Genomic DNA, 26,746 nt, shown 5'->3' on the forward strand with positions numbered 1-26,746 from the left:
CCATCTACTCTGGGAGTGAGTTGTAATCTTGCTCTGTGTGGCTGCAATCCTATCCACATTTTTCTGGGAGTAAGCCCCATTGACTCAAATGGGCCTTACTGCCTACATAGGCTTGGGGTCTGTGTCAGCTTAACCAAGAATCTTCACCTTTCTCTTTTTCCTCCCCCTTCAAAAAAGAAAAAGAAGCCGCTTTTGATCAGTCAAGCTTTGTCTGCAAAAATTGATTAAAAAATAAAAATACCCATTCCTTTTCAGCCATCCCCCTTTTTCCTCCTGCCTCCTTTTTTTTGGGGGGGGGGTACTTCCCACGTTGGCTGCTATTATAAGACAAAAGGCACAATCCTAGCTAGGTCTACTCAGAAGTAAGTCCTATTGTGTACAATAGGACTTTCTCCCAGGAACGTGAGGTTAGGATTGCAGCCAAACAGTCTTTGGGTCTCAGTTTGCAATTAGCAGACACACACAAAACAAAGTCTTCTCCTCCCACAGCTAATTCATCACTTCCCCCCTCCCTTTCCAAAACCCTCCAGGTGTGCTGCTAACAAACTCAGGGCAAAATCCTAACCAGGTCTACTCAGAAGTAAGTCCTATTTTGTTAAGTGGGGCTTCCTCTCAGGTAAGTGTGGGTAGGATTGCATCCTCAAAGTGCTGGCAGCTTTTTTTGTTTGTTTCTAGTGTATAATTATAACACCTTCACCCCCATTTTGGGGGTAACTGAGGAGCTGTGGCCAATGGCCACAAGGATCAGGGGAGCCGCAGGCCAGAAAAGTTCAAGAACCACTGATTTATAGCCTTGTAGTATTTAGAGGAACAAGTTTATTATAGCCCTGTATTAACCGAGTTATGTTTGATTTACGTGTTTTTGATGTATGCATTGCTTTTCAAAAACGTAACCCCCATGTAAAAAGAAAAGTTCTTGTACTCAGTGACAAACTTGGTATTTTTAACATAAGGTTGTATGTAAATGGTACAGGTTAGAGCAGTGGTTCTCAAACATTTAGCACCAGGGTCCACTTTTTAGAATGAGAATCTGTCAGGGCCCACCAGAAGTGATGTCATTACCATAAGTGACATCATCCAGCAGGAAAATTTTTATAAATCCTAGGCTGCAATCCTACCCACACTTACCCAGGAGTAAGTCCCATTGACTATCATTGTTAAAAGCATATACATAGTACCTGTTAAAAGATCTGTAACATTTCCCCAAATGCAGTCATATACCATGGTAGCATCAAGTCTAATATATTAAAAATAAAATATTGAAATGAATGGGGACCCACCTGAAATTGGCTCACGATCTACCTAGTGGATCCCAACCCACAGTTTGAGAAACACTGGGTTAGAGGAATCCACTCCACATGATCCATTACAGACCTCCAAGCTTAAGAGATTTTCTTTGCATTTGTAGATGTCTCCAACTGAGCACCTTTGTTTATCTTCTCAACACTGTCCTGAATGAAACAAACAGTGCCCCCACTTAAACCAAGCATGCAGCCAACATCTGATACATGCTCTCCCTTCTGAAGGCAGTTGATCACATCTAATGTCCCATCAACTATGATTGCTTTTTGTGCCTTCTTAGCTTTGGGTTCCCCATACAAGGCAAACGGGCATTTTCCAGACATGACAGAAGGGGAAGAGTTTCAAAACTGAACAAGCAGCAGTGTACAGGAAGGTCAACCACATCATTTCAAAAGTTTGCAAACATAAATTGGGTTTCAGTATTAATTAGGCAAATGCATTCTTCCAGAAACATCTAAATCAAATGCATGTAAAATGAGAGTCCCTGTATGCCATGCACTGACAAAATCTAAATGTTACAAAAGCAGTCGTCATGAGCTTAACAAGAAAGAGCTCAACAGAATTATTTTACTGGATGTCCCAAGGGGTTACACAATAAAGAAACTAGCAAAATGTTTCAAGCTCAGAAGTCTTGACTGGAACACAGGAAAATTACCCTTCCTTCCGCTTTCTCAAAAGAAAAGAACTGAGCATCTCTTTATTTCCTGCAATACGCAGCAAAGTAGCAAGAAGTTTCCACATACAACCAGAGGGCTGAGGAAGCAGGCACAGGAATTGTGCAACTGAACAGCACTAATAATACAACTAAATAGTTAGTTAATATGATCATCACCAATACCCCTGGGCAAAAATAATATAAAAATTTCCTAACAGTCTAGCTGGACTTTCTTTCAAATGTAATATTAAGGAAAAGACAAAGTATAACAGGAAGTCTCTAGGGTCTCCAAGAACAGAGAGAGAGTTATTTAAAAAAACAAACCCAAACACATGCAGACAAACTGCTGATAATATCCTGAAAGCAGTATAGTGCCTCCATCAACAATAGCATCAACAATATTAATATCCCTACTCATAGCTAATAAAATAAAGTACACAGAGGTTTCAGAATATTTATATTGCTCTATCCAGGATGCAGCACATCACAGAGTAAACACATACCCGCCCCAAGGAACTTATAATCAAAATATCAGTATTATGGAAGACAACTAATGGAATGAGAATGAGACCAGGGCAACAAGGGATACCTGTGAGAAAATGAGGTTAGACACTGTTCAGTTGGAAAGGACAACCAGTTGTCTAACTGCAACAGCATGATCACCTGCATTTTAAAATATCAGTGGATGTATAAGTTTTTATATATACACTGTACATGTTGTACTTAAAGCTAGCAGTATGTATGTGAAGTATATGAGTAAGAAGTATGTGAAGTATGTGAGTAAGTCTATACCTATAAGTTCAGCTTCTTTCCAATGATTATCGTTCTTGTGTTCTACCTCCAAGGTCCAAATAATGGTGTCACTATGAAGCAGAAACATACAACCATGAATGAAGTACACCAGAACTCTTTGTGTCCAGATAGCTGTAGCAGAGAACCTATCACCACACAAGAGAGAACACTGCATTCACTTTCAATCTGCCTCATTCCATTATCTTTGTAGCACCAAAATTTATGAGCTTATAAAAGCAAAAATATTGAGACGAGGGCTTAATTTGAAACCGGTTTTTCTGCACCATCATCTTAATAGCAAAAACCAAGTATAAGTTTCTAAACATGAAAATCTCACTTTGGGGAAAAAACAGCTACTTCAGGGAGTACAGTGGCATTGGAGGCAGACCTCTCCTGTTCAGTGGCCCACAGGCTCTTTCTTACCAGAGACAGAAGTGGCCAATGGGTGTAGGGTGCCACATGAACCCATCTGCAGCTCAATCCAGCCAATTCATTGATCGACTTGCCCCATGCTGAATGGGACCCTCTGCATGAGGGGACTTAAAAGGGTCACTTGCACTGTACGTCCTACTTTGATCCATCCATTCATGAACAGGTTTACAGTAATGTGGAGTTTGGTCCCAACTTCTATAGAGTCTCAGACATACAAAACACCATAGTTTTCCATTCAAATCAAGCATATCCTAGGTGCTTCACTGTACGTACACACAAAACACAACATCTCACAACTTCAAGCACTACAGTTTCATGCTGGAAAGGAAGGCCATTCAGAGAGAAATAGGTCGGCTTATTAAGGTAGGCTTATATAGCCTATCATCTAATCTCTGTAGTATCAAAAGCCAGAGATCTTAGGCTTTAGAAAATACTTTTAAGATTATTTGGTAGGCTGGAATGGATGGGGGGGGGGAAGCTGCTGCTACCTTAAACGAAGAAAAAAAGCTAGAACTTCTGTAAACATGTAAAAATTAATGAAAATAAGCAGATACGTTGCATCAAAGAGCTTATTCAAAAACTGACTAAAACCATTAGTATAGTATTGGCAACCTTCAGTCTCGAAAGACTATGGTATCGCGCTCTGAAAGGTGGTTCTGGGACAGCGTCTAGTGTGGCTGAAAAAGCCAATCCGGGAGTGACAATCCCTTCCATACTGGGAGCAAGTGCAGTCTGTCCCTGGTCTGTCTCCCTGGCCTTCCTTCTTTGCCTCTTTGCCTCAGACTGCTGGCAAAGTGTCTCTTCAAACTGGGAAAGGTCATGCTGCACAGCCTGCCTCCAAGCGGACCGCTCAGAGGCCAAGGTTTCCCACTTGTTGAGGTCCATCCCTAAGGCCTTCAGATCCCTCTTGCAGATGTCCTTGTATCGCAGCTGTGGTCTACCTGTAGGGCGCTTTCCTTGCACAAGTTCACCATAGAGGAGATCCTTTGGGATCCGGCCATCATCCATTCTCACAACATGACCGAGCCAACGCAGGCGTCTCTGTTTCAGCAGTGCATACATGCTAGGGATTCCAGCATGTTTCAGGACTGTGTTGTTAGGAACTTTGTCCTGCCAGGTGATGCCGAGAATGCGTCGGAGGCTGCGCATGTGGAAAGCGTTCAGTTTCCTCTCCTGTTGTGAGCGGAGAGTCCATGACTAGCTGCAGTACAGAAGTGTACTCAGGACGCAAGCTCTGTAGACCTGGATCTTGGTATGTTCTGTCAGCTTCTTGTTGGACCAGACTCTCTTTGTGAGTCTGGAAAATGTGACTAAAACCATAACATCCATCAAACACCATGAGTCTTAAACTGTGATTAAGGCAAAGGAAACTGAGCTTCCCCCTCCACACTCACAATACCTCACATACTTCTTTGTACCATATGTGGCACAGTTTCTCACAAGTTGTGCATATAAGAACTGCACAGGCTGCTGGCTTGCCTAGCTCACGAACTGGAACAAAAACCCAACTTGTTAAGACTGGAAGGAGTAGAGCCTTTTGGTGTCTTACATAAAAGGCCCAAAGTTTTAGATTTCTACCCACACCAGTTCTTCAAGCAACAACAGTAGTAGGAGTCCTCTACAAATTATCCATTCCTAAAACAAACAATAAATGAGATAATTCAAAGACACCCTCTCATCCCTGCGCAACAGCCCAGAAAACAGGTGGTTGAAGTCTCTGGGATTACACTGTCATCATTTGTCGCACCAAAAAGGAACACAGCCCAAGAAAACAAGTCAGAAAAACAGGGTCCGTCTACTGGTAACAGCTTTCATTGTGACAGCTTGCTCAGAAGTGGCGGATAAAAGGACAGATGATTCATTAGAAGAGGGGTTGAACTGAACAAGCTGTGCAGATTTTGGTATCCCCCCCCCCCATTTCTTTCTACCCACCCACAGTAGGTCACCCTAAACCTATTCATCATCGTGCCACATATACAAAATTGGTTTGTTGTGCCATGCAATTAAATAGGCATTAAAAAGTCGCAAAAAGGCACCAAAGTAGTCTGGGCACTCTGGTAGCCATTGTTCCTGCATAAAAAGGCCAAAATGTGTCTGTCAGAACAGAATATGCATTATTTCATCCACCACAGCACCAAATGTTGGGGTCGTCAAGACAACAGATTAGAGCTGTTTCAAGAAGCAATGCTGATCTATCCTAGGCCCTACAACTATGCCCCACCTGGCATAAAAGTAGATATACAGAGCTCCAAGTCAATAAAAATACAAATAAGAAATGCAGCATCATCAATTATCAAACATTTCCTTCAAAATTAAACTTGTGTAACAAAAGCGATGCTTGATACCTTAAAATTATCAAATTCCACAAATTAGAAAATATAAGGCAACCTCCCTTAAAAATTTACATACACTTTTGTAACCAGAAGCTCTACCTGTTAAGCCTGACACAGGGCAATAACCTTTTGGAGTACAACAAGGTTCAGTTGTTTATGGGAGACAGGCCAGCTCTAGTAGCAAGACACATGAAACAGTTTGAGGAGGCGGAATCCCTAGTCGATTGTACATCAGACCATAAATGGGAAGTAGAAAATATGTTCCCCCATAAGTAACTTCCTGAAAGAAGAAAGCTAGCACAACAGGGACAAAGTGCTTTGCTACATTTCTATATACAGCAAGGCTTTTCACACGTGTGAAAACTCAAGAAAATGTAATTCCCCCCCCCTTATCCTTACAGTCTGAAGTGAAAGGATGGTGAATAAACTGTAGGACTTCAGTGGTAGTCAGAGAGGAAGAATCATATTGTTGAAGTCTTCCCTATGCTATAATCTCCCTGTACATAAAGAAAAGATGCGTTAGAACCTTACCCCAGTGTGCTATTTTTCTTCTAGCAAGAAGTTATTTTATGGTAGCGGCATTAAAATGGTATCTCCCCTTACAGACAAAGCAATACAGTACATTTTACCAACCTAAGATTCAACCACCTGATTTCTACCTCACTCTGTTGCATGCGTAGATCCAGTCACAACCAAGTTCATGAAAAGGACAACAGTGAGTCCTTTAACCTCTTTCACTATTTGGCCAGACCTGATGGAACATGCAAGAGATTTCAGGAAGTCACACCCTGGACTGTAGAAACAAGTTTGGTTCTACTGCCTGTATCAGCTGCTAGAAAGTTTCTCTCATACCAGATCTAGGGGCCCTGAATTCATGTGGAGTTGCTGTACTCAATTCAGTTGTTCTAGAATTTGTATACCTTTAAGAAGCAGATCTTAAAGATACTAGGTTTCCATTGCCACCAACGGTAACTGACCCTGAACTTCCCCATTGCTAAAAAATATATTTAAGGGAGGAGTTTTAATAGGCAGTGTTGGTATGCAGTTTATTTTGTATGCCTATCCAGGATTTTAACTACCTTAAACAGGTTCAGTGCAAAAACAAGAAGGGAAGGGAGAAGAAACATACTTGCTTCAATAAAATTGGGAGGATGAGAAGGTGGAGCTTCTTCCCAGGCTAATGCTCTCAAGACAGGACTGTTGCAAATGAGTTGGAGGGTATGGGGTACTGAGGCAAAAACATACAATGGAAAAACCTTATCTGCGGGCTGCACATCTGTGATTTAATCAACCACAGATTGAAAGTGTATTTTTAAAAATTCACTTACCCAGCTGTAGCCTCATTTGCCTTGCACCCAGCCATTTAACAAGTTTAGGCAATTTTTTTTGCAATTTAGTTATGTTTTTAGGCAATTTACTCAAATGTATGCAATTTATGGAAGTTTACACAATTTATGCCACTTTGTCAGTGTGACTTCTGCAGACTTGAACATTGCAGATTTTGGTATCTGCACAGGGTTCTGGAACCAAACCCCCACTGATACAGAGGACCCACTGCAGATGAACTTTTTTTCTAAGAAGTTTCTCTCAGAGGTTCCAAGACTTAAGCCTGCAGGAAGACATGCCCCCATTTGTGAGCCTAATTCACACAAACAAGTGGTAAACCTGTGCTGTGCATGGGGAACAGGGTATGGGAATTTTTAAAAATACACTGCTACTGCTGCTCCCACACCCTATATTGGAAAAGAAATGGGGGCACAAAGACAATCTGGACCACCACTCTCCTTTCCTTCACAGTTCCCATTGCACCCAGTCACCCTCTTTCAATTCAGGTTGTAGAAAAAGGAAAAAAGGCTGGTATATCACCAGGTAAAGGGGGACAGTATTTGGCATGTCACCTCAGGTGCTGGAGGCTTTTGGGCAACTCTGGGCCTTATTGGTAGATAGTATCTCAATATTCAGAGAGAAGCATTCACTCTCTTTAATCACCCCATGTTTCAGGACTGATCAACATCAATGACTTGGGTCTAGGAGATTTGACCTCCGGCTCAAATCTATTCCTCTGTAGTCTACCATGTAAAAATAGCTAACATATATAACTGTTCAAAACAGTTGGTTCAAAATGACTACAGAGCATCTATTTATCCATCTTTGTCTCCCATGATTCTATTAGTTAGAACAGATGCAAGCTATCATATTATAGTTTTTTTTTGTGCCAATCAAGTAGCTTAAAGTAAACAGAAAAAGGGGAGCGCTTACTGAGCAGCACATCACAATAAAAGCTTTGGTCATGCTGTTTTTGGTGTATAACTAGCAATTATCCAGTATCAGTGCTGTCCCTATTTTTAAAAACATAAATGTTACATTTTGGCTATTTTTAAATCAGCTTAAGAGACTTATAAGGTTTTTTTTTTAAAAAATAAGAGCAGTGAAGGATTACAGTATATTGATTTTAATTTAGGAAGGCAGAATCTGACATAAAACAAGCTTTCATAAATATTTCACATGATTTGTTCCATTATGGAGAAACAGGTTCAGGTGAATTATGAACTTGCCTAGACTCTGAACAAAATACATCACCATAGTTTATTAGATAAACAGGGATTCTCCCTCTTCAGTATACAGTATAGTCATGAATAAGCCATTTAGTTATTTGACTTTGTCTGTAAACCGCTTTGTGAACTTTTTGTTGAAAAGCGGTATATAAATACTGATAATGATAATGATGAAGATGAATGCATTACATCTCAAGGACCATGTTTCATGAAAGTGTCACTGGATTGTACCCAAATAAAATGAAATCTGACTAAAAACCACTGAAATCAATGGTGCTTAGTCAGAAATCACTTTAAAAAAAAAAAACAACCCATTATCTTACAGAAGAATTTCATCATTTGGAAACAGACCTCTGTAAAAGTATACATTACTTTTAAATGTGGTAGAGTATGGTGGGAGTTCTTAGAGTTAGTCAGTAATAATCCCTCCAACGACAGCTTCACCTCACTGGTTTTTCAGCCAGCGATAGCTGCTCCTATAAGAGGAACTGTAGGACCAAAACATTTGTTGCACATATTTGGCTGATGAGCCAATGGGGCAAAGCCACCACCTGTGGAATTATGACAAGATCCCTCTAAATCAGAAACCCTCCCTCCAAATGTAACCATAATCCTTCCCAACATGCGAGAAACCAAATGTTCCTCTCATATTTTTCCTCCACCAAGAGGCTAAAGTTCCCTCTGGAAGACAATTCATTATTCCTACAGATCAAATACTTTTCTTTTCCACAGTCAAAGGCATGCCAACCTCTTGTGAATATCCCCATGACTACTCTACTTTACAGCCTTGCACGTGCAAGCCCAAACATAAAATGAACCACTGTACTCTGTGGGCAATGAAATTACACTCAACTGCTTGGCAGACATTAGGTAGAAGACTTCAGTGCACCCAAGTCTTTGGCTAATTTTCTTCAATGACCTGTACTTCTGCTATAGAAAAGAACGTACAATGTGCAATGACTTGCACAAACCCAAACTTTTGCTGAAAATTCAGCACAGTCATAGCACTCACCAGTATGAATCTGATTTTTCAGTTACACCAGGCTTTGCTGGCAATCAAAAGATATTCCTGCAGCTCAGCAACTCTACCGATTCTTCTTTGTGATTTACCTGCCCTCACAGGAACAAGCCAAAAGACAAAATAGGTCTGAAGCACTGACTAGAACAACTCTGAACAGTATCAGCATAAATACGTTCTTCAAATTGCATCCTGCCTGGGGGAGGAGGGAGGGCTGAAGAAATACACAATTCTATTTAACAAGCCACTAAAGAAGTTGGAAGGTAAGAGCCAATATCTACCAAAAAAAAGATACACAATGCAAATACCACACACAGAGAAAGAGAGAGAGATCTATAAACATATCACTGGAACAGGAGCCAGAGTATACAGGTTTGTCACGTCTGTCACTCTCCCTCTCCAAGTTCCAGAGACAGCCAGGGAAACCAGGATTTCCTGCCAGTTTGTTCACTGCCTTCTGTTACGTGCCATTACCCCAAGTTCCCTTCCCCCCAAATATCTCAGTCATTGACAAACTATGGCGTTGCTTTGGTAGCATCAGCTTTGAGGAAGTATTTGGAAACACAATAAAGTACATCAACCAGTTCTTCGTAAAATATCTTGAGTTGTTTAAACTTTGGGTTTTTTAAAAGAAAAGTTATTACCACTTAAACAGAAGTTTACTTCTCAAATTAGATCCCAAATTCATAAGAGCATAGGGATTCATGAGACAAAGCAGATATTACTCTCCATATTCCTATGTGCCCAGTATTTTTGGCATTATTTCAAGGGCTCAAACCCAAAACATGACAGATGGCACTTCCAGACAGCTTGTCTCATTCGAGAGTGTCACATGTTGTTCGTTCACTCTTTACAGGGGGCTTACTTGGTCCAAAAACATGGCACATCCACCACAATACGAAAGGAACATACAACTGGGAAAGCAATGACTACAAGAAGCTAAATCTGGAAGCAGTTTCCCATTTTGTAGCCATAGCCATGAACCCAAGAACAACATTTCTCTCCAGCATTTGAGCAAAATGCCATAGATGCAGAGTGGGTTTCATTCTTCTGCAAAGGCAGTGGTTCCCTACGCTTAGAAGCCCAGACCACAGAGGCAAAAACTGAAATGGTCATAGACCACATCCAACTCCCACACCCACACTCAAAAAATACAATTAAATTTGTAATTATTAGATAAGATTTATTAAGAAGACTTGTGAGTTGTTGCTTTTGATCATAGCTACAGCTGTGAGCAGTCTGTTGTCTGCCCTCTCTGGTGGTCTGTGGAGGACCACTCTGTCAGCAAGATGCTAGAAGTGAAGGCAATCTTTTTTTTTCTTCTAAGACCTCATGGACCACAGGTTGGGAACCAGTGTGTGAAGGACAAGTGATGCATAGCCAATGCTGTGGCCTCCGTATCACAAGAACAGAATACCTCCTTTGCTTGGAGCAAGAAGATCCACCACGAAAGCCATTAGCCCAGGACAACAGACTTTCACTGAGAATTAGAAGAAACTTCTAGCTATCATGGTTGGACAGCAAAATTCACAAGATTAAATGCAGTAGAATCCAAAAAGCCAGTCAAATAAATAAATAACCCACCAGTTCCCCATTAAATGCCCTGATTTTTAAGAGACCTGACTCATGGTGTTTTTGTGCGTGGGGTTTCAATCAATGCAGCTGACTCAACTCCATCTTGTTCAGCCAGGAACCTTCCTCCCACAGGCTGCCATCTCCTGCGCTAGATTGTGAAAGGCAGTGCCAAGATTTTTCAGACTTCATCCACAGATAAAAGCAGTAGTGGGAGCAGAGATGGACACTGTCTCAGGCATACAGATTTCAAGACCTCGTTTATGGCCATAAGGCTGCCTCCTGTAGCCTCAGGGGCAATCCATCTCAGCCAGTACCTGAACACTACTATGTGAACCACCAAGTGAACCTAAAAATGTGGTGCTTGAGATGCACAACAGCTTTATCCTACCACCCACCTGCCTCTTGCCTGAACAGAGATGAAAGTAAGCTCTACTTCTATTTAGAAAAGGGTAAAGACAAACAATTTATCTCTCCTCCCCCCCCCCCACTGCTACCAAACCCAGCAAGCAACAACCTCAAATGTGTTGCAGAGGGATCGCCTGTATTAATCTGGTGCTGCAAAAAACAAGCCTTGTCGAACCTTAAGGATTAACTATTTTCTTTCAGCATCACCTTTCAAAGACTGCAGCTCACTTCCATCAGATGCAAGTCTAATGAATACCTTGCTGGATTTTCTAATCTTTCATTCCCTTCTGCCATGCCCAACCACCAGCACTGAATTTCCTTCACCGCCAGCTGTATTTTTTTTTTAAAGCTTCCTCTGTTGAAGCTGCCAAATATGAAGTAATTCTTCCCTCCCTAATAAGCCTCTTTTCCTGAAAGATCAGAAGTTGCTATTTCTCCTAACGTTATGGCACTAGGAACGATGCAGAGTAACAATTACTGGCTGTTAACAGGATGATTACAGGCTTTTTAAAATTTTTATTAGCTAATAGCCAATCCCAGTTGAGGGGTACATTTACATTGGCAGTTCTTCTTATGACCCAACATGAGAACTGCTCTACCACAGCATGGTTTTAATACACCCCACCTAACATGTGCATTCTAACTACTGTATAGAAAAACCTGAAGGATTCATAAGCCTCTGGAAGCAGTTAAAAAAAAACTCAGCTGAAGCTAGAAGTACAGACACAGGCATGAAGCAAATATTGCTGCTGTTTGACACAAATGAGTATCTCCTGCCAGACTTAGGCAACTGAAGGCTTCAGATGTCTGCAAGTCACCTTAAAAGTGTTTACCTGAAGACTACACTAAAAGTGCAGACTTGAAAATGTGTTCACACACCTCTAATATAGCCAAGTATGGAAACAAGTTCTAGGGAAAAGGGAGGCATATAGTCAACATGGTGCATCCTTGATCTAAAGAACATCCTGAGATACTGAGAGAAGAGCAGAAGACTACATCAGGGCAACAAATTAAAGCCCCCTTGGTGCCAATCCAGAGAGCCCCCCCACCCAGTTGCTATTAGAAAAGAAAAATTAAGTATGTCAAGGGACAGCAATGAGGTAGTTTGACTCCAAGAGTCACCTACTACTGAGCCAGATCAAGTGCAAAAGGTGAAAAAAACAACAACAATAAAAAGGCATTTGTCTTCACTTCCAGCTTTCAGCACAAACCTGTCCCTCTCTCAGGTCTTGGGTAATAAGCTCATCCTTCCTTAAGAGATAATTACTTCCTTTCCCTTCCCACAATCTAAACATCAATGGACCATCTAATACATACACACACACACACCCCTCCATCCACATCTACTCAGGCAACACTATTATCAGACAAAACAGTGTCAGTCATAACATGAAAGGCTTGTTCACCTGCATATCTTGTAACATTATACATGTCATCACCTGCCAACAATACCCTTCTACCTTTCAGATAAGCTAAATAGGTCATTTTCTATGCAAAATGATAAACGGATACGGGGGAGGGGGCACTGAAATGCTCCCTGATGATTTCACCCTGTTAACAATTATAATCTCCCAGGTATTCAGTATTACAGACATTTGAAAATGGTGTTATTTACCTTACTCAGAAGTATACCCATTGTATTTAGTAAGGGGCTGTAAGCCTATCTTACTAGGTGGAAACAAACATCTATCAACACAGACCTGCAAAACTGAGTCAGAAAAACTTTTTCTGTAGTTTTATATGAATTTGGGGTGCCAATTCCAAAAATGGCATCAGTTTTGTATTATCATGTCCAGCAGAGATACAGCATAACCTTCTTAGCGATTGGTTCAAGCAGCCTCCTTGTGAAGAAGCTTATGCCATGGCTTCCTCATGAGGAAGCTGCTTGAACCAATCTCTCCAAAACTAAACAGAGCACAATTGATGCCATTTTTTGAATTGGCACCCCAAACATTGGAATAGGTCTAACTTTTAGACAGCAAAATGTGTGTTGGCCTGTGTAAAAGAATCTAAAACTGACAGCCTTTAACAAAAAAAAATAAAAAATTTCAAAAGGAAGACCCCTTTTGTTGCTGCATTAGAATTTATTGGCAAAAGTGGCATGATGGAATTTGGTCTCAACAAATCCGCAAAATGGCTGCAGTCAAGAATTGTCCCTCTTGAGACATTTATTTATGCTACTGATCCTGCTGTGCCCATTCATTGCCAGTTTTAAGCAGGTAAACACAGGCTGATTGAAGCTTATTCATTCGGATGGATTCTGCACAGCGGTAGGTGCACCAGAGCAAGTGCTATATCTCGCATTACTGAATACTTTGAGAGGGGGAAAGGAAGGCATTTTCCACATGTGTGCAAAAGAGAGACACACCATGAAAGAGGAACAGCCAGAACGGTACTTATTATGGATCCAAGTCTTTCAGTAGGGACTGTCAGATACACTCTTTTCTCTTAGTGGGGAATTCCCACAGAGAAGTTTGCTCTACCACTTGCCAAGACAAACCAATTACAAGTATTGGTGGTTATGATGGCATACCCTCAAGTTTCAAGGAAAAAAAGATCAAGTATCGTGTTCCTACTGTTCCATTCCAATCAACAGAACAAGAAGTTCCACCCATAATCATGTGAGGCAACTTATAAAAAGCAGATACACCAAAGAAAGACAAAACCCCCAGCCAAGTATGTCTTCATTGTCAACTTCATGCTATGGTTGTGAGTTGCACGCAAGCCACACAAACTAAAACCTACATGTCAGCAGTCTTATTGTCTTCATCAGTTCCCCACACTAGTTCCATTTGAACAAGCAAAGGTACACAGTAGATTCAAAATTGTGAATAAACTTCCATGACATTGGTTCCATGTACCTGGAAGTAGGGAGCCCTTCAACTATTCTCCTGTCATTGCCAGCTCTGCATTCCCAGCTAAGAATGCTCTCACAAAATTCTGTACAGTCTAATTCAGTGCACGACTTCTTCTCAATGTGTAACTATAGTCAACGTCCATAGTAACAAAGCTAGACAACACAGCATATTCTGTCACTGGTGATATATAAGTGTTTGAACATTTGTGATTGTAAGCTACATTACCATTCACCTGTTGGGAGACTATGCGCTTTACAAGCAGTAATTAGACATTTACAAGCAATTATAATTGTAGAACATCAGGAAAAATCCATTCACTATAAAGGAGTTACAGCACGATATAGTTATATACATGACACAAGGTTTTCTCACAAGTTTGCTTTTTTTTTAAAGCAACAGATACAGAAAAATAACTTACAGCTAAACGGTCATTATTAATATCCCAGATTTACTAAATCAGAGTTGCACAGCTACAAGGACCACAGGGGAAACATGGCCTCCCCATCCTCAATCTCCAACTTTGTAGAGGCAAGCTTCACAAGCTTTGCCAGAGCAGCCTAGGGATGCAATGTGCTTTGAAGGCAAATATGATAAGTCGATGTAGAAGACAGTTCCATAACCTGAAAAGTCATAGCATACATGATAACAGCATCAGAAAACAACAATATCATTGTTAAGCTAGCAAGCACCACTGGAGTAGTTCATCTGCAGCTTCTTATTACTAAGGCAAGCATGGTAGGTAGAGTATCTAGCAGAACATATTATACCATCCAAGAGTCTTCCTTTTCCTCCTGTCAAGAGTTCCAGATTAGTAGGATGCCCAAACGTTGGCAATTGTGTACAGTTAATCTTAGACCTAGGACAAAACTAAGTGCTCCTTCCAATTTTCCCTCCCTGCTCCCAGGTGGCTATGCTGCATCATTCTTTACCTTAGCTCTCTGCTTCCTCCAGTCTTCTCTTAAGCCTTCCAATTCCCCACTCTGGCTCAGTCTGTTGCCTGATCGGTCTTCTGCCTTGGCACCTGCCCCTGCCCTCTCCCTCAAGTTCCCTTTCTCCCCTGGCTTCCTTGTGCCCTCTCTTGGTTTCTTATTTGCAAGCTGACACATAACAGTAGACCAGATATGCAAGACACAAACAGAAGAATTTTAATGGATGCTTTTGAACTCCTTCTCAGCGTCAAGTGTTGCTGAGCAATCAGCTCCCATACTGGTACTGAACTGGCCTTGGGCCCTGGCAGATCTGAAATGTTTGATGTTCAAATTATGTGTTGGTGTGGAAACTCGCTGATACAGTTGATTGTTAAAGTTGAAATTATGCCAGTTGGTCCAAGATACACTTATACTGCAGTCCTAAATATGTTTACTCAGAAGTCTCATTGTATCCAGTGGTCTTACTCTCAAGTAAATGTATTTAGGATTGAAACATTTGTCTCTGAACTGAAAAATGAGTACCCAAGTACCTTACCTGTGGGCTCATTTGTTACATAGTCAATATTCTATTACTATTTAATAGAAGGCATGCAGGAAACACACATTTGAACAGGTGTACAGGTGCTGAGCCCAAGTAATAAACATGTGCCTGGACAGCAAAGGGCCAGACCAATTCCATAGGTAGATGTGTTTGCTTCCGGTAAGACAGGCTTGCAGCCTCTTACTGAACACAGTGGACTTACTTCTAAGAAAAATAACACTGTTTTCAAACACCTCTAACCACGGGTAATAGAAGAATCTGTGGCCATAGGCCATATTTCAGATTTCTCATCTGAACCATGTAATAACCTCCGCCCCAACACACACACACACACACACACACACACACACACACGCACACACACTAATCCAAGGAATTCAATACCCCAAATCTGAACACAGCTTGTTTAGGGATTAAATAACATAGTTTTCACACCCCAAAATAAAAGTTAAGCTTTCCAGCTCTAAATTCTGCTGGAACAGCATATGTTGTGGTTTAGGGCCCTAGTCATCTCCTCAGTCCATTGAGTTTAGAAAAAACAACTTTTGCTAAGCAAAGAAACACATTTCACACTGCCAACATTCCTTGCTGACCTCATGATTGATCTCTATCAAGGAATATGGCCAGTCCTTCTAAAAAAAGCCCAGTTCTTGTCCCCTCACCTCAGTGGGCACACAGGTACAAAAGATGCATCTCACTGCAAATGAGAAATTATTCAAATGAAATATGCTTCCAAGTTACGTTGGAAGTTATCAATTTCTCCTTCTGTAAGAGGATGCTTGCTTGAGAAGCAGACAAAAGAAATAGAGGATACACATAAGACTCATTGATTCTGAACAAACAAGATCCTGTGCACACTGACACTGTCCAAAGGAGCAATTACATGTGGGAGGGGTCAGTTGGAGAGGCACAAGTTCCACAGACCTACCAATCATATATCATGTTCCATGACATTCTCTTCCTTTGCAGTCCCTAGCAGGCAACAAAGACAGTACATTTTTTAACCCAGTTTACAGTGTTATACAGCCACATTCAATTGGTGCTCACATCCTGGGACAGGATCAGGCATTCATGTCCTTTGCTACCACAGAGACACAGAGAAGGCATTGCAGACTGCTGTAGTAACACAGTGGTGAAGTTCATAGAAAGCATCAAAATCCCATTATTCAACACCATAATGCTACCACGCAATTGTAGACACTTGGAAGAGGTAGTTGTACCACATGCAACTGGATTTATGTTTGTAAGAAAACCCTCAAAACGCTGCAGGTTTGTTCTCATCAACACCTGGACACCCACATATTCAAACAATAGGTTGTAAATTAGAACTTGGCTAGTTCCTGGCAGCCAAAAATAGTATTCCACATTTAGACAATATAGCAGAAGAAAGAAGGGAAGTAATTAAACATGATCAGAAAGCAACATAAATTCTTTAATCTAAAAAGAAATCAAATCCCCTTCTGAGCTGGACCTTGACTACCTAGGGTTATATGCCCAGACAAAGGCAGGAAGGGCCCTGTTTTAAATGCAGAACCACAAATAATTTTAACCATTAGGCAGGTAACAGACATACTGCTAGCCTTTACCACACCACCAATCCAGTAACTGGGCAGGGCTTTGTTTACTTAGGAAACTGTGGGCTGTTTCATTTGATAAGTACCAGGGACAGGACCTTCTCAGCAGTAGCTTCACAGGAACGAAACTTCCTACAAGAGAAAATTCCAACAGCTCCCACACTTGTTGTTTTTCAAAACAACTTACACACATTTATTTCACACAGCCTTGTCCCTTATGTTTTCAGCTACTGGTTTCCATCTTTAATACAGTTGTATTTTTGACAACTGTATTTTATTGTAAAATTGTTTTTATTTGTAAACTGTGTTTTAATGTAAAGCAAAATAGAATTAAATACAATGATGGAATATGGGGAAGGAGATAGATCAGTTTGCAACAACTTGATAGATCAGCCAACCTGAAGTCGTCTTGGTTATGCAGGATTCTGGGGACAATCACTGTCTGGGCTGCCATCATGCAAATCCATCACACACTTCTTCTAGGCAGAAACAGCCTGATCAGAAGCACAGGCTTCAAAGGAAGGGGAAGCAGCCTTGCCATGACCATGATGTGGATTGGGGCAAACACAAATGGATGCTCCTTACCTGGCTCCCTATGTACTTGGGTGGATGTGCCAAGTCAGAACCATCCTGTCACAGGTACAGCATGCGCTGCGTTTTAGATATTCAAAAGTAGTAAGACTCCACAGGGGGAATCCATCAACAATCTGCTTTCTAGTGCAGATCTGCTTTTCTCGTGCCAGTGGATTGTGCCACAAGTTTATTTAAGCAAAGGGAAGATGAAAACATTTCTCTAATACTATTCAGGGTACTTCCTCTTGACACGTCTGATTTTCAGGAACCTGCAACTCACCAAATCTGGATGAAGTTATATTCCATACAGGTATTTGCCAACATTTAAGACATGGTCATACAAAATTTCTCTTTTAATTAGAATCTATCACCATTAGTAAAATATGGTCTGCAAACTTCAAAGCTATACATTACATCATTAATTGACCAACCACTAACAACCACCAAGTTACACAGATTTTATGGACCACTGAACTGAGATATGCATAATCCATGTAAACATGGACATCAAGTTCTACTCCAAAAAGCGATAAAGCCAGTGAACTACACAAGTCAACACATACTTTTCATTCTTCTTATTTTGCAGAATTTCTTCTGCTTCTCCCAAGTGCTAGCTCACTCTAGCTAGAGACTTACTATGAAACATCAGTCATGCTGACGTGTTAGTTCTCTACAGATGGTGAAAAATGTGGCAAATCTTACTTAAAAAAAAACAAAAAATGTTTTCATAAAATACTGTGTGTGTTGAAATAGACCAGGAGTGTCCAAACTTTTTGGCAGCAGGGCCACATCATCTCTCTGACACTGTGTCAGGGGCCGGGGGAAAAAAGAATTAATTTACATTTAAAATTTGAATAAATTTACATACATGAATTTATTAGAGATGGAACTTGTATGAATGAATGAATGAAGGTCTTGCAGTAGCTCAAGGCCTATAAAACGCCTTGCACAAAGCAAGGCCAGCCTTTCCTTTGCTGCAACTGCTGCATCACAGACGTGAAAGAGCAAGTAGTGGAGGGAGCCCTTGTCCCAAAGCTCTGCTGAGAGGTCGAACAGTTGTCCTCATGCTGAGAGCAGTTGCATCGGGCCAGCATGGGCTCCAGCAAGTCTCTGGAGGACCAGAGGCTCATTGGAGACTAGAGACTCCCCAAGGGCCTCATTGGGAGCCCCCTAGGGCTGTAAGTGGCCCCTGGGCCAGGGTCTGGGCACCCCTGAAATAGACTGATGAAACCATGAGAAATAAGAACTCCCTGTTATATCTACGAGCAATTCAATTGGAGATGGAGCAGCAGTGGCTAGGGAATCTATCCTTGTAACACTTTTAGTATATGGACATATGAAGCTGCTTTTAGTCCACTCATACCACTGGTCAATCTAGTGCAGTACTGCCTGACTTACAGTGGCTCACTACAGTTTCATATAAGGGTTCATCTTTCCCAGCTGTACCTGGAGATGCTAGAGACTAAAAATGGAACCCTCTGCATGATATCAAAGTTCAACCCATCTTGTCCTGTCCCCAATTCCCTATAACTTCTGATGCAGAGATTCCAAGGATTACTTGGCTTCAGAAGTGCACTTTACCTGTCTTTCCACACAAGTCACTATTGTGGGCACACCGCCTCAGAAAGGAGGTAATCTGGCAACATCTCTTCATCAGAAATAAAACAAAATCACTCACTGGGAAGATGGCCAAAACTTGGGAGGGTATTGGAAAAGAGACACAATCCCTATGCAGGCATGGCATGAAACTACGGAGACTTAATAATAATGACCCATCAAAATCCATCTTAACCCAAAAGGAGTAACATGGATAAAGTGTACCACTACTAAACATGTATACAACACTGTGTTGATTCTTTTTAAGTCTTCACAGCTGCATGATCACCAAGCACATTAAGGATTTTAACTAATGAAGTCCATTCTTCAACAGTCCCAGAGCAGGGTAATCTTTTCTCCTATGTGTCAACCAGATGGAAGTACTTCCCAAAAGTACAATCAACCCTACCCTGAATACACCCCCACCACCGGAAAGGAATGTCACATAAGTTCATTTTTTTTCCTTCTGATTCTCCAGATTTGGGTAAGCAATGCCACCCAAAACTCTTAGCAACTCTACCTGTTCAGCAAGTCTACCTAGGCAAGACCTCTGAAATCAATAAATTGTTTTCCAAACCTGTCTACAGAACAGATTCATTCCTTAATGAATGAAGAGAGCCAAAATCCAATGGTATAACATAGGTTTGCATGCAGGTAGTCCCAAGTCCAGTTTCAGGCAACTCTAAACAGGGCAGAGAAAGGTTCCATGGAGAGGCACAGTCAGCCAACAACAAGAATACGGATGGATGAGCGGTCACTGTATACAGCAGCAGCATTGCCGGGGCCACAGCACCCAGGACACCGCTGTACCAAGCATAAAAAAAAGAGGCAGCCGCAGCAGCAGCAGCCTCTTAATCCAGCTGCCCCCTTCTTCCTCCCCCCAAGTCTTTTCATTGAACCTCCAAAGGAGAAGGTGCACGGCAGCCAGACCAAGAAGCCACTGCACCGAGCACAAAGAGGCAAGCATAGCAGTGACCATGCCTGTGCCACTGTTGCCTCTCCCACCACCACCATCTTGGCTGAGCCTAATTTTGGCACCCTTTCTGGTCTGGTACCTGAGACAGACCGCCCCCTGCCCCCACTCGCTATGCCACTGACAGTATAAAGCAGCTACTACATTCTAAATCAGGGGTGTCAAACTTGTTTCATACAGAGGGCTGAATTTAGCATTCATGGCACCTGCTGAGGGCCAGAAGTGACATCATTAAGCAGTAGATGACCAGAAATAAGCACTTTGTTCTTACAAAGAAACTCATTAGGTGCAAATGCCAGAAAATGTGCAACGCTTGTTCATGATTTCAAGACATGAGAGATTATCATGTGGGAGAGCCAAATTATAAAAAGGCCATATAAATAGCTTTCGGGAGCCACATCCATAAACGATAAACAAGCACAAACTTTGGACATGCTGCTCTTACTGGGATGTTTTGGAGACTTAAGAATCACATATGGTCTCAAGCTCTAAGATGGCAGGATGAGGAAGCTCTTGTAAACTGGAGGAGAGATTACTCTCTTTGCATTTACTCTCTTTGCATTTAAAAATGCAAGCTTTGATAGCCCTCAAGTGACTTACACTAGCATGTATGGAAGGGCAGACAGGCTAGTAGTTTTTGTGGACTAGCAACTTCTTTGTATAATTTTTTTAAACCATGCACACGATGTAGCATCTGTCGCATGCGGACAAAATGCAGACCTCATGATGCATTTTCCATGTGGCCACAGGTGCTGAATAAGTTGTTCAAACCCTTTTTTTAGGTTGCTCCTTGCATTCCATATTCATTAATCTTCCACACTCACAATTGGTATTTAATCTTTATGTCTCACTTGGAGCTTAACATTTGCAAAATATTCTGAATAATTGACACATGCCATTACGAACGGAAGAAGAGGGAGACATGTGTTGACAAGGAAGAGGCCACTCTGACAATCAAGAGGTGGGTAAGTGAATAGCAAAATTTCAACCAATCTTCCTTCACATGACAACAGAAGCCACCTAAGAGCCTCCAAGTCAAAATACTGCTCCATCTACTACAATATCTTAATTCAACCATGCAAGATATTTCCAGATATCACTCCTCTTGACTACTCCCACTCTCTGCCATTTCTAACCTATCAATTCTATGAACACCACTATAACTATACAAAAAATTGCTTTAAACAACACCATGCCACAGCAGAAGCACAGACACAATCATTTGAGGGCAGTGATACACTTGGAGGGAGGGGAGTCCTCATTCACCTGGCACAGGTACTGACATCGAAGTTTTTTTGCACTTTTTTTGCTCCTATTGAGCTGTTCCTCAAATACATTTGCACATGCTGCATAACCACATTATCTTATTCTTTCCCCTTCTCTTTGAGGCAGAGGACACAGAAACACTGCCTCCCCCATCTTGCCTTCACGAGTGCACCAATCTGTCAGATATAATGCTAGCACTACATGCAGGGGTATCTGGTCTAGATTTTTAGTGCTCTTTGAATCTGGAGTCACTGTTGTGATTCACCTTGTCCTTTTTCTCTCTTCCCACTTGATAGGCTTATGTCATGAGTGGGGGTATAAAGGATACAGGATGGGTACTGCTTTATTTTATTTTGCATTCCAGACAGTAACAAAAAAGGCAATTAAATCTTTAAATAATTAACAAGGAGGCATTCTGCAGAAAGATCCTAGATTAATTCTGATCACCTAGTACGAAGTCTGCAGAGTTCACTAGAAAAGTGCATTTCAAAAAAACCAGGCAATAAAGTTGCATTATCTTACCAGAAAGAGTTCTGTGGCATTGCAGATTATTTTTTTTTAATGAGCTATCATTCAAAGCATAAAAGGAGATGTACAAAGGAGGGGGAAAAACCCAGAACAGTCACCACTAGGATCCCTGTGAAAAGATTTCAGATACAATACAAAAACTTGCTAGCTCCAAATGTAACCCAAAAGTGTGAGGAAAGGTTATTTAAAAAATGCCATAGCTACAGCCATATAATTGCGAGCTCAGTACATGCAAGCTGTGAATAGTTGGGACAGCTGCCCTGGTTTTTGGATGAGCGTCCCAACGTATGTTAGGGCAGCCAAAAATAAATTGAGGCATGCAGAATTTCCAAGCTGCTGTGTCAATTGGGAATGCAGCATCATGTCACATGGCAACATCTTTGTATCAGGCAACACAAGGTTTTGTCCTAAAGGAACCCCTATGGAGAAGAAGGGGGGAAGCATATCTGTGGTAGGCAATAACTGCCAGGACTCGGAGGAAAAAGAAAAACTTAACATGTGATTGAGTTACAGTGCTTTCAAAGAAGTGTAGAAATGACAGCCTAGGAGGACCTCTTAACCTCAAAGCTCTCCTGAAAGAAAGGGTGTCTTATAACTACAGAATTTTATACATGCCAGCTGCACATGTTTACATGCACTTACCTCAGCAAGCCCTATACACAACTCTTGCCCAAATTCTGCCAGGTTCAAGAATTTATTTACCCCACTTATGGTACTGACTTCGACCAACACACTCAGGATGGTTCACAGCTCAACATAATGGTTTAAATTATTACTTAACACAATACAAGAGGGACACCATTCTGGGAGTGGCAAAAAAAGAAGTTGGTCCCAGCCAATCCAAAAGAAGGCCTTGCCATCTTACCTCTCCTGATGTAACCAGATAAAATGGCTTGCAAAGGATTGTGCTGTAAAACTGCTAAACTCAGAAGGCCCAATGGCAACACAGCTGAAGCATCTGGAGAGATGAGCAAAACTCACAAGTCACTTAGCAGTGGGACTGCAGTTTCCCAGGCGAGTCACCAATGAGCACAGTTATATGTGAAACAAGCAACACCAGACAAAATGGACAGGGTACACAGAGCTGTAGGGGAGGGGATAGAGCAGCAGCAGTTTCATTTGTTGATCTGACGTACACAGTTGCCAACACCTTATTTCATTACCTTGACGAAAGTGTTCAAGATAAAGCCTAGGGTGCAGCAATATTAAGCTATAAAGATAACCGACAAAACAAACACGGTTTTGTGTGAAAGTAGTAGTAGTAGTTTGTTCTGAAATAGTAAACATGAGTAGGCCACAAATACGGCTGCCAGTCCCTTTTGAGAAGCATGTTTCACACCCAGAGTCTCACACCTACATGTTGGGATTTTGTTGGCTTTAACAGCTCATTCCTATGCAGAACCCATGTCTGCCCTCTCCCCCCCCCCCTTGAAGCGTGCCTATCTACATAGGATCAGTCTGTAAGATTAGGGCTTTGCCTAAAAGGCAACTTGGCCTTCTGAACCAATATTTAAGTTTTATTGTAACTTTTCCAACACAAATCTTCCCCAATAATACTGTGTATTAGTATCCTCAATGACACCTGAGCATAAACTCCACCAGTGATGAAACAGCACACAATGCTTATTAGGACAATTAACTCTTTCCAAGAGGTCATCAGAGAAATGTGTCTGTGTACCTGCTTGAGCAAGATCCCAAGTGACAGATGCCCCAATTGCCCCTGGATGTACCTTCTTTGGTTGGCCCAGGTCCCTCCTTAGCCCAGTCCTGAGGGTCACCTTCCCAGGACAAACCTGGTTTACAGGCCTCAAAAGTCACTCAAGTCACAACAACTAATACTCAAGAGCTATAGCTCAAAAGCATTTATATGGATTTTTAAAAAAATAATATCCTTGGTATTTTAAAAGCTCTCACACAATTCACATGTTTACCATGGTCGCCACATCTCAAAAAGAACATAGTGGAAATGGAAAAGGTGCAAAAGTGAGCAACTAAGAGCGCAATCGTATCCAATTTTCCAGTGCTGGTGCAACTGTGTCCATGAGGCATGCACTACATCCTGTGGTGGGGAGGAAGTCACAGAGGCCTCCTCAAGTCAGGGGAACATTTGTTCCCTTATCTCGGGGCTACACTGCAGCTGCACTTACTGGAAAATTGGATAGAATTGAGCCCTCAGATGATTACTGGGCTGGGGCACCTTCCTTATGAGGAAAGGCTACAGCAACTGGGCCTCTTCAGCCTAGAAAAGAGGCGCCTGAGGGGGACATGACTGAGACATACAAAATTATGCATGGGAAGGATAAAGTGGATAGTGAGATGCCCTTTACACTCTCACATAACACCAGAACCAGGGGACATCCACTCAAATTGAGTGTTGGGAGGGTTAGGACAGACAAAAGAAAATATTACTTTACTCAGCGTGTGGTTGGTCTGTGGAACTCATTGCCACAGGATGTGGTGACGGCATCTGGCCTGGATGCCTTTAAAAGGGGATTGGACAAATTTCTGGAGGAAAAATCCATTACGGGTTACAAGCCATGATGCGTATGTGCAACCTCCTGATTTTAGTAATGGGCTATATCAGAATGCCAGATGCAAGGGTTTGACCAGGATGCAGGTCTCTTGTTATCTGGTGTCTTCCCTAGGGCATTTGGTGGGCCACTGTAAGAAACAGGAAGCTGGAGTAGCTGGACCTATGGCCTGATCCAGTGGGGCTGTTCTTATGTTCTTACCAGTGACACCAGGGTATCACCTCTATCAGGGTGACACCTCTACTCTCAAGTATCAGTCAACCTAGAAAGTCAAACTAGTAGTACTGTATCGGTCTACTAAGTTTACTATCCATTCTAATTCATGAACGACATCAGCTAGAACAATCTTCTGTCACTGTTTCAGTGGATCTTTGAAGCAAACATGCAAAAGGCCCGTTTTCAGGTATCCCTTCCTACATTCTACAACAATATCCTGTAACTAGTAGTTCAAATGGGGGAGTCAGCTCTGCTAAGATCTATAGACAGGGACAAAATATAACTCCTTAGGCTAAATAACTTAACCTAGAAACCATCACCTTTATTTATACATCAGTCTTTCACTTTCACAAAAGACACTGGGCCATAGGCAGAGAAGTGAACAAACGATGGCAAATATGTTTTTAAGCTACTTAGCCAGGATGAAAAAGTCTGTTAAGCGATAACCAAGCCATATGCTAGCAATCATATCATTCCTTATCTACCCCATAGCACCTGTGCACTACATGCTGGTCCCGGTTCAAATTAACATCTTTGCCAGGAAGAGAAATATGGCATGAAAGTACTGGACATAAACTGCCAGGTAGGGTTATCACAGAAACACAGAGTTGGAAGGGATCTTAAAGGTCATTTAGTCTAACCCCTTGCTTGTAGCAGGGAATCCTCCTAGACCAGTGGTTCCCAATCTGGGGTATGTGTACCCCCAGGGGTACTTGAAAAAGAATTGAATAATAGTGGAAAAGGCAGGACTGTATTAGAATGCCTTTTGGGGCTAATATGAGGGGTACAATGAGGGGAAATGAGCTGCCAAGGGGTATGTAAGTGAAAAAATGTTGGGAACCACTGTCCTAAATCCAGCAGGTGCTTGCCAAGCCTCTGCCTGAAGATTTCCAGTGAAGGAGAATCCACCACCTCCCTGGGCAATCTGTTCCACCACCGAACCTCTTGGTCTGGCATTTAACCACCTGATTTTTCACTGTTTGTTTTCTACTGGCTCTACACATGAGTGAATGCCTCAAGCTTTGTAAGTTACGCCCCAGCAGGTGAGGTTACAAACACTCTCCCAAGACAGGACTTAGATGTGATTCAGGATTCCACTTTCTGGTTCAAGCCACCACTACACCAAGCAATCCTTCCTCGCTTTCCTGTCATATAGGAATGCACAGTACATGACAGATTCAGACCCCCAGCTCGTCACTTACTCTTCAAGGCTACGATGAGGGACTTTCCATCTTTGATGAGCTCCTTGATGAATTTGTTGGTCTTGTCCAGCTCAGCTTCATGAGATTTCAGCCTCTCTCGAAACTGAGGGCTATCCAGGCAGCAATCGCTAAATTCCAAGGCAGGGAGTCCCATCGCTTCCCAGAGCCCCTCCAAAGCGAGACCTCTGGAAGACAACCAGCTGCAAATGGGATGCCCAGGAAGGGGAAACCCCCTGCCAAAGGGTTTCTTGGGCCAGCTATTCGAATCCTCTATCCAACCTGTCCACCTATTAAAACTGAGAAGGCACAGAATTCAGTCAGCCAAACTAAAATATGCAAATTCAAATATGCAAATTCAAGTATGCCTTCAAGGTTGCTCTTCAGGGTGCCAGATCCTCACAGCCCCTCCAAGGCAAGGAAGGGGGGAAGCAATTAATTAAAACCTAATGCCAACAAGCAGGTCGGAGAAGAGTTAATGAGGCGCAGAACTTGCACCGGGAGCCGCTTCAGATGCCCGGGGGAGAGAGAACAGGAGCCGCTGGGAGAAGGAAGGGGGCGGTGCTGCTGCCCCTGCTGCCGCTGCTGGAGGCTTGCTCATGGCGAGGGCGCCAGACCACGCTGCAAACTCCGGCTTGGCTGCTGCTGCGACCTTCCTGCCTCTGCTCAGCCCGCCGGTAGCGCAACGGTGGAGAAGCCCCTTGCTCGCAAAGGCGCCCGGCCGGGTCCCTCCCGCACGGCCTCGGTGAGCGAGGAGCGGCGGCCGCTCAGCTCAACGCAGCCACCTCCGACGGCATCCGGGCTCCGGCGAGACACTCCACTTCCCCATTGGAACGTTGAAGATCATTTTCCGAACGCGCTGCCCATTGGAACGTCCTGGGGAGGGGGGGGGCGC

General features: G+C 42.3%; 1 protein-coding gene across 5 annotated transcripts in view; it reads right to left on the reverse strand.

Moving 5' to 3' along the window:
* ARHGAP26 (Rho GTPase activating protein 26) overlaps positions 1–26,705 on the reverse strand; it is a 311,057-nt gene extending 284,352 nt beyond the window's left edge. For all 5 annotated transcript variants that reach the window (XR_010793663.1, XR_010793662.1, XM_066613312.1 and 2 more), the window contains exon 1: positions 25,855–26,705. Coding sequence is in view for 3 of the 5 variants with exons in the window: in XM_066613312.1 (XP_066469409.1) it covers positions 25,855–26,008 (154 nt within the window). In the remaining 2 variants the exon portion in view is untranslated. The remainder of the gene's footprint in view (positions 1–25,854) is intronic.
* Between the last annotated feature and the right edge of the window lie 41 nt (positions 26,706–26,746).

This window comes from Tiliqua scincoides, chromosome 2 (assembly GCF_035046505.1).
Source record: "Tiliqua scincoides isolate rTilSci1 chromosome 2, rTilSci1.hap2, whole genome shotgun sequence".
Taxonomy (NCBI): Eukaryota; Metazoa; Chordata; class Lepidosauria; order Squamata; family Scincidae; genus Tiliqua; species Tiliqua scincoides.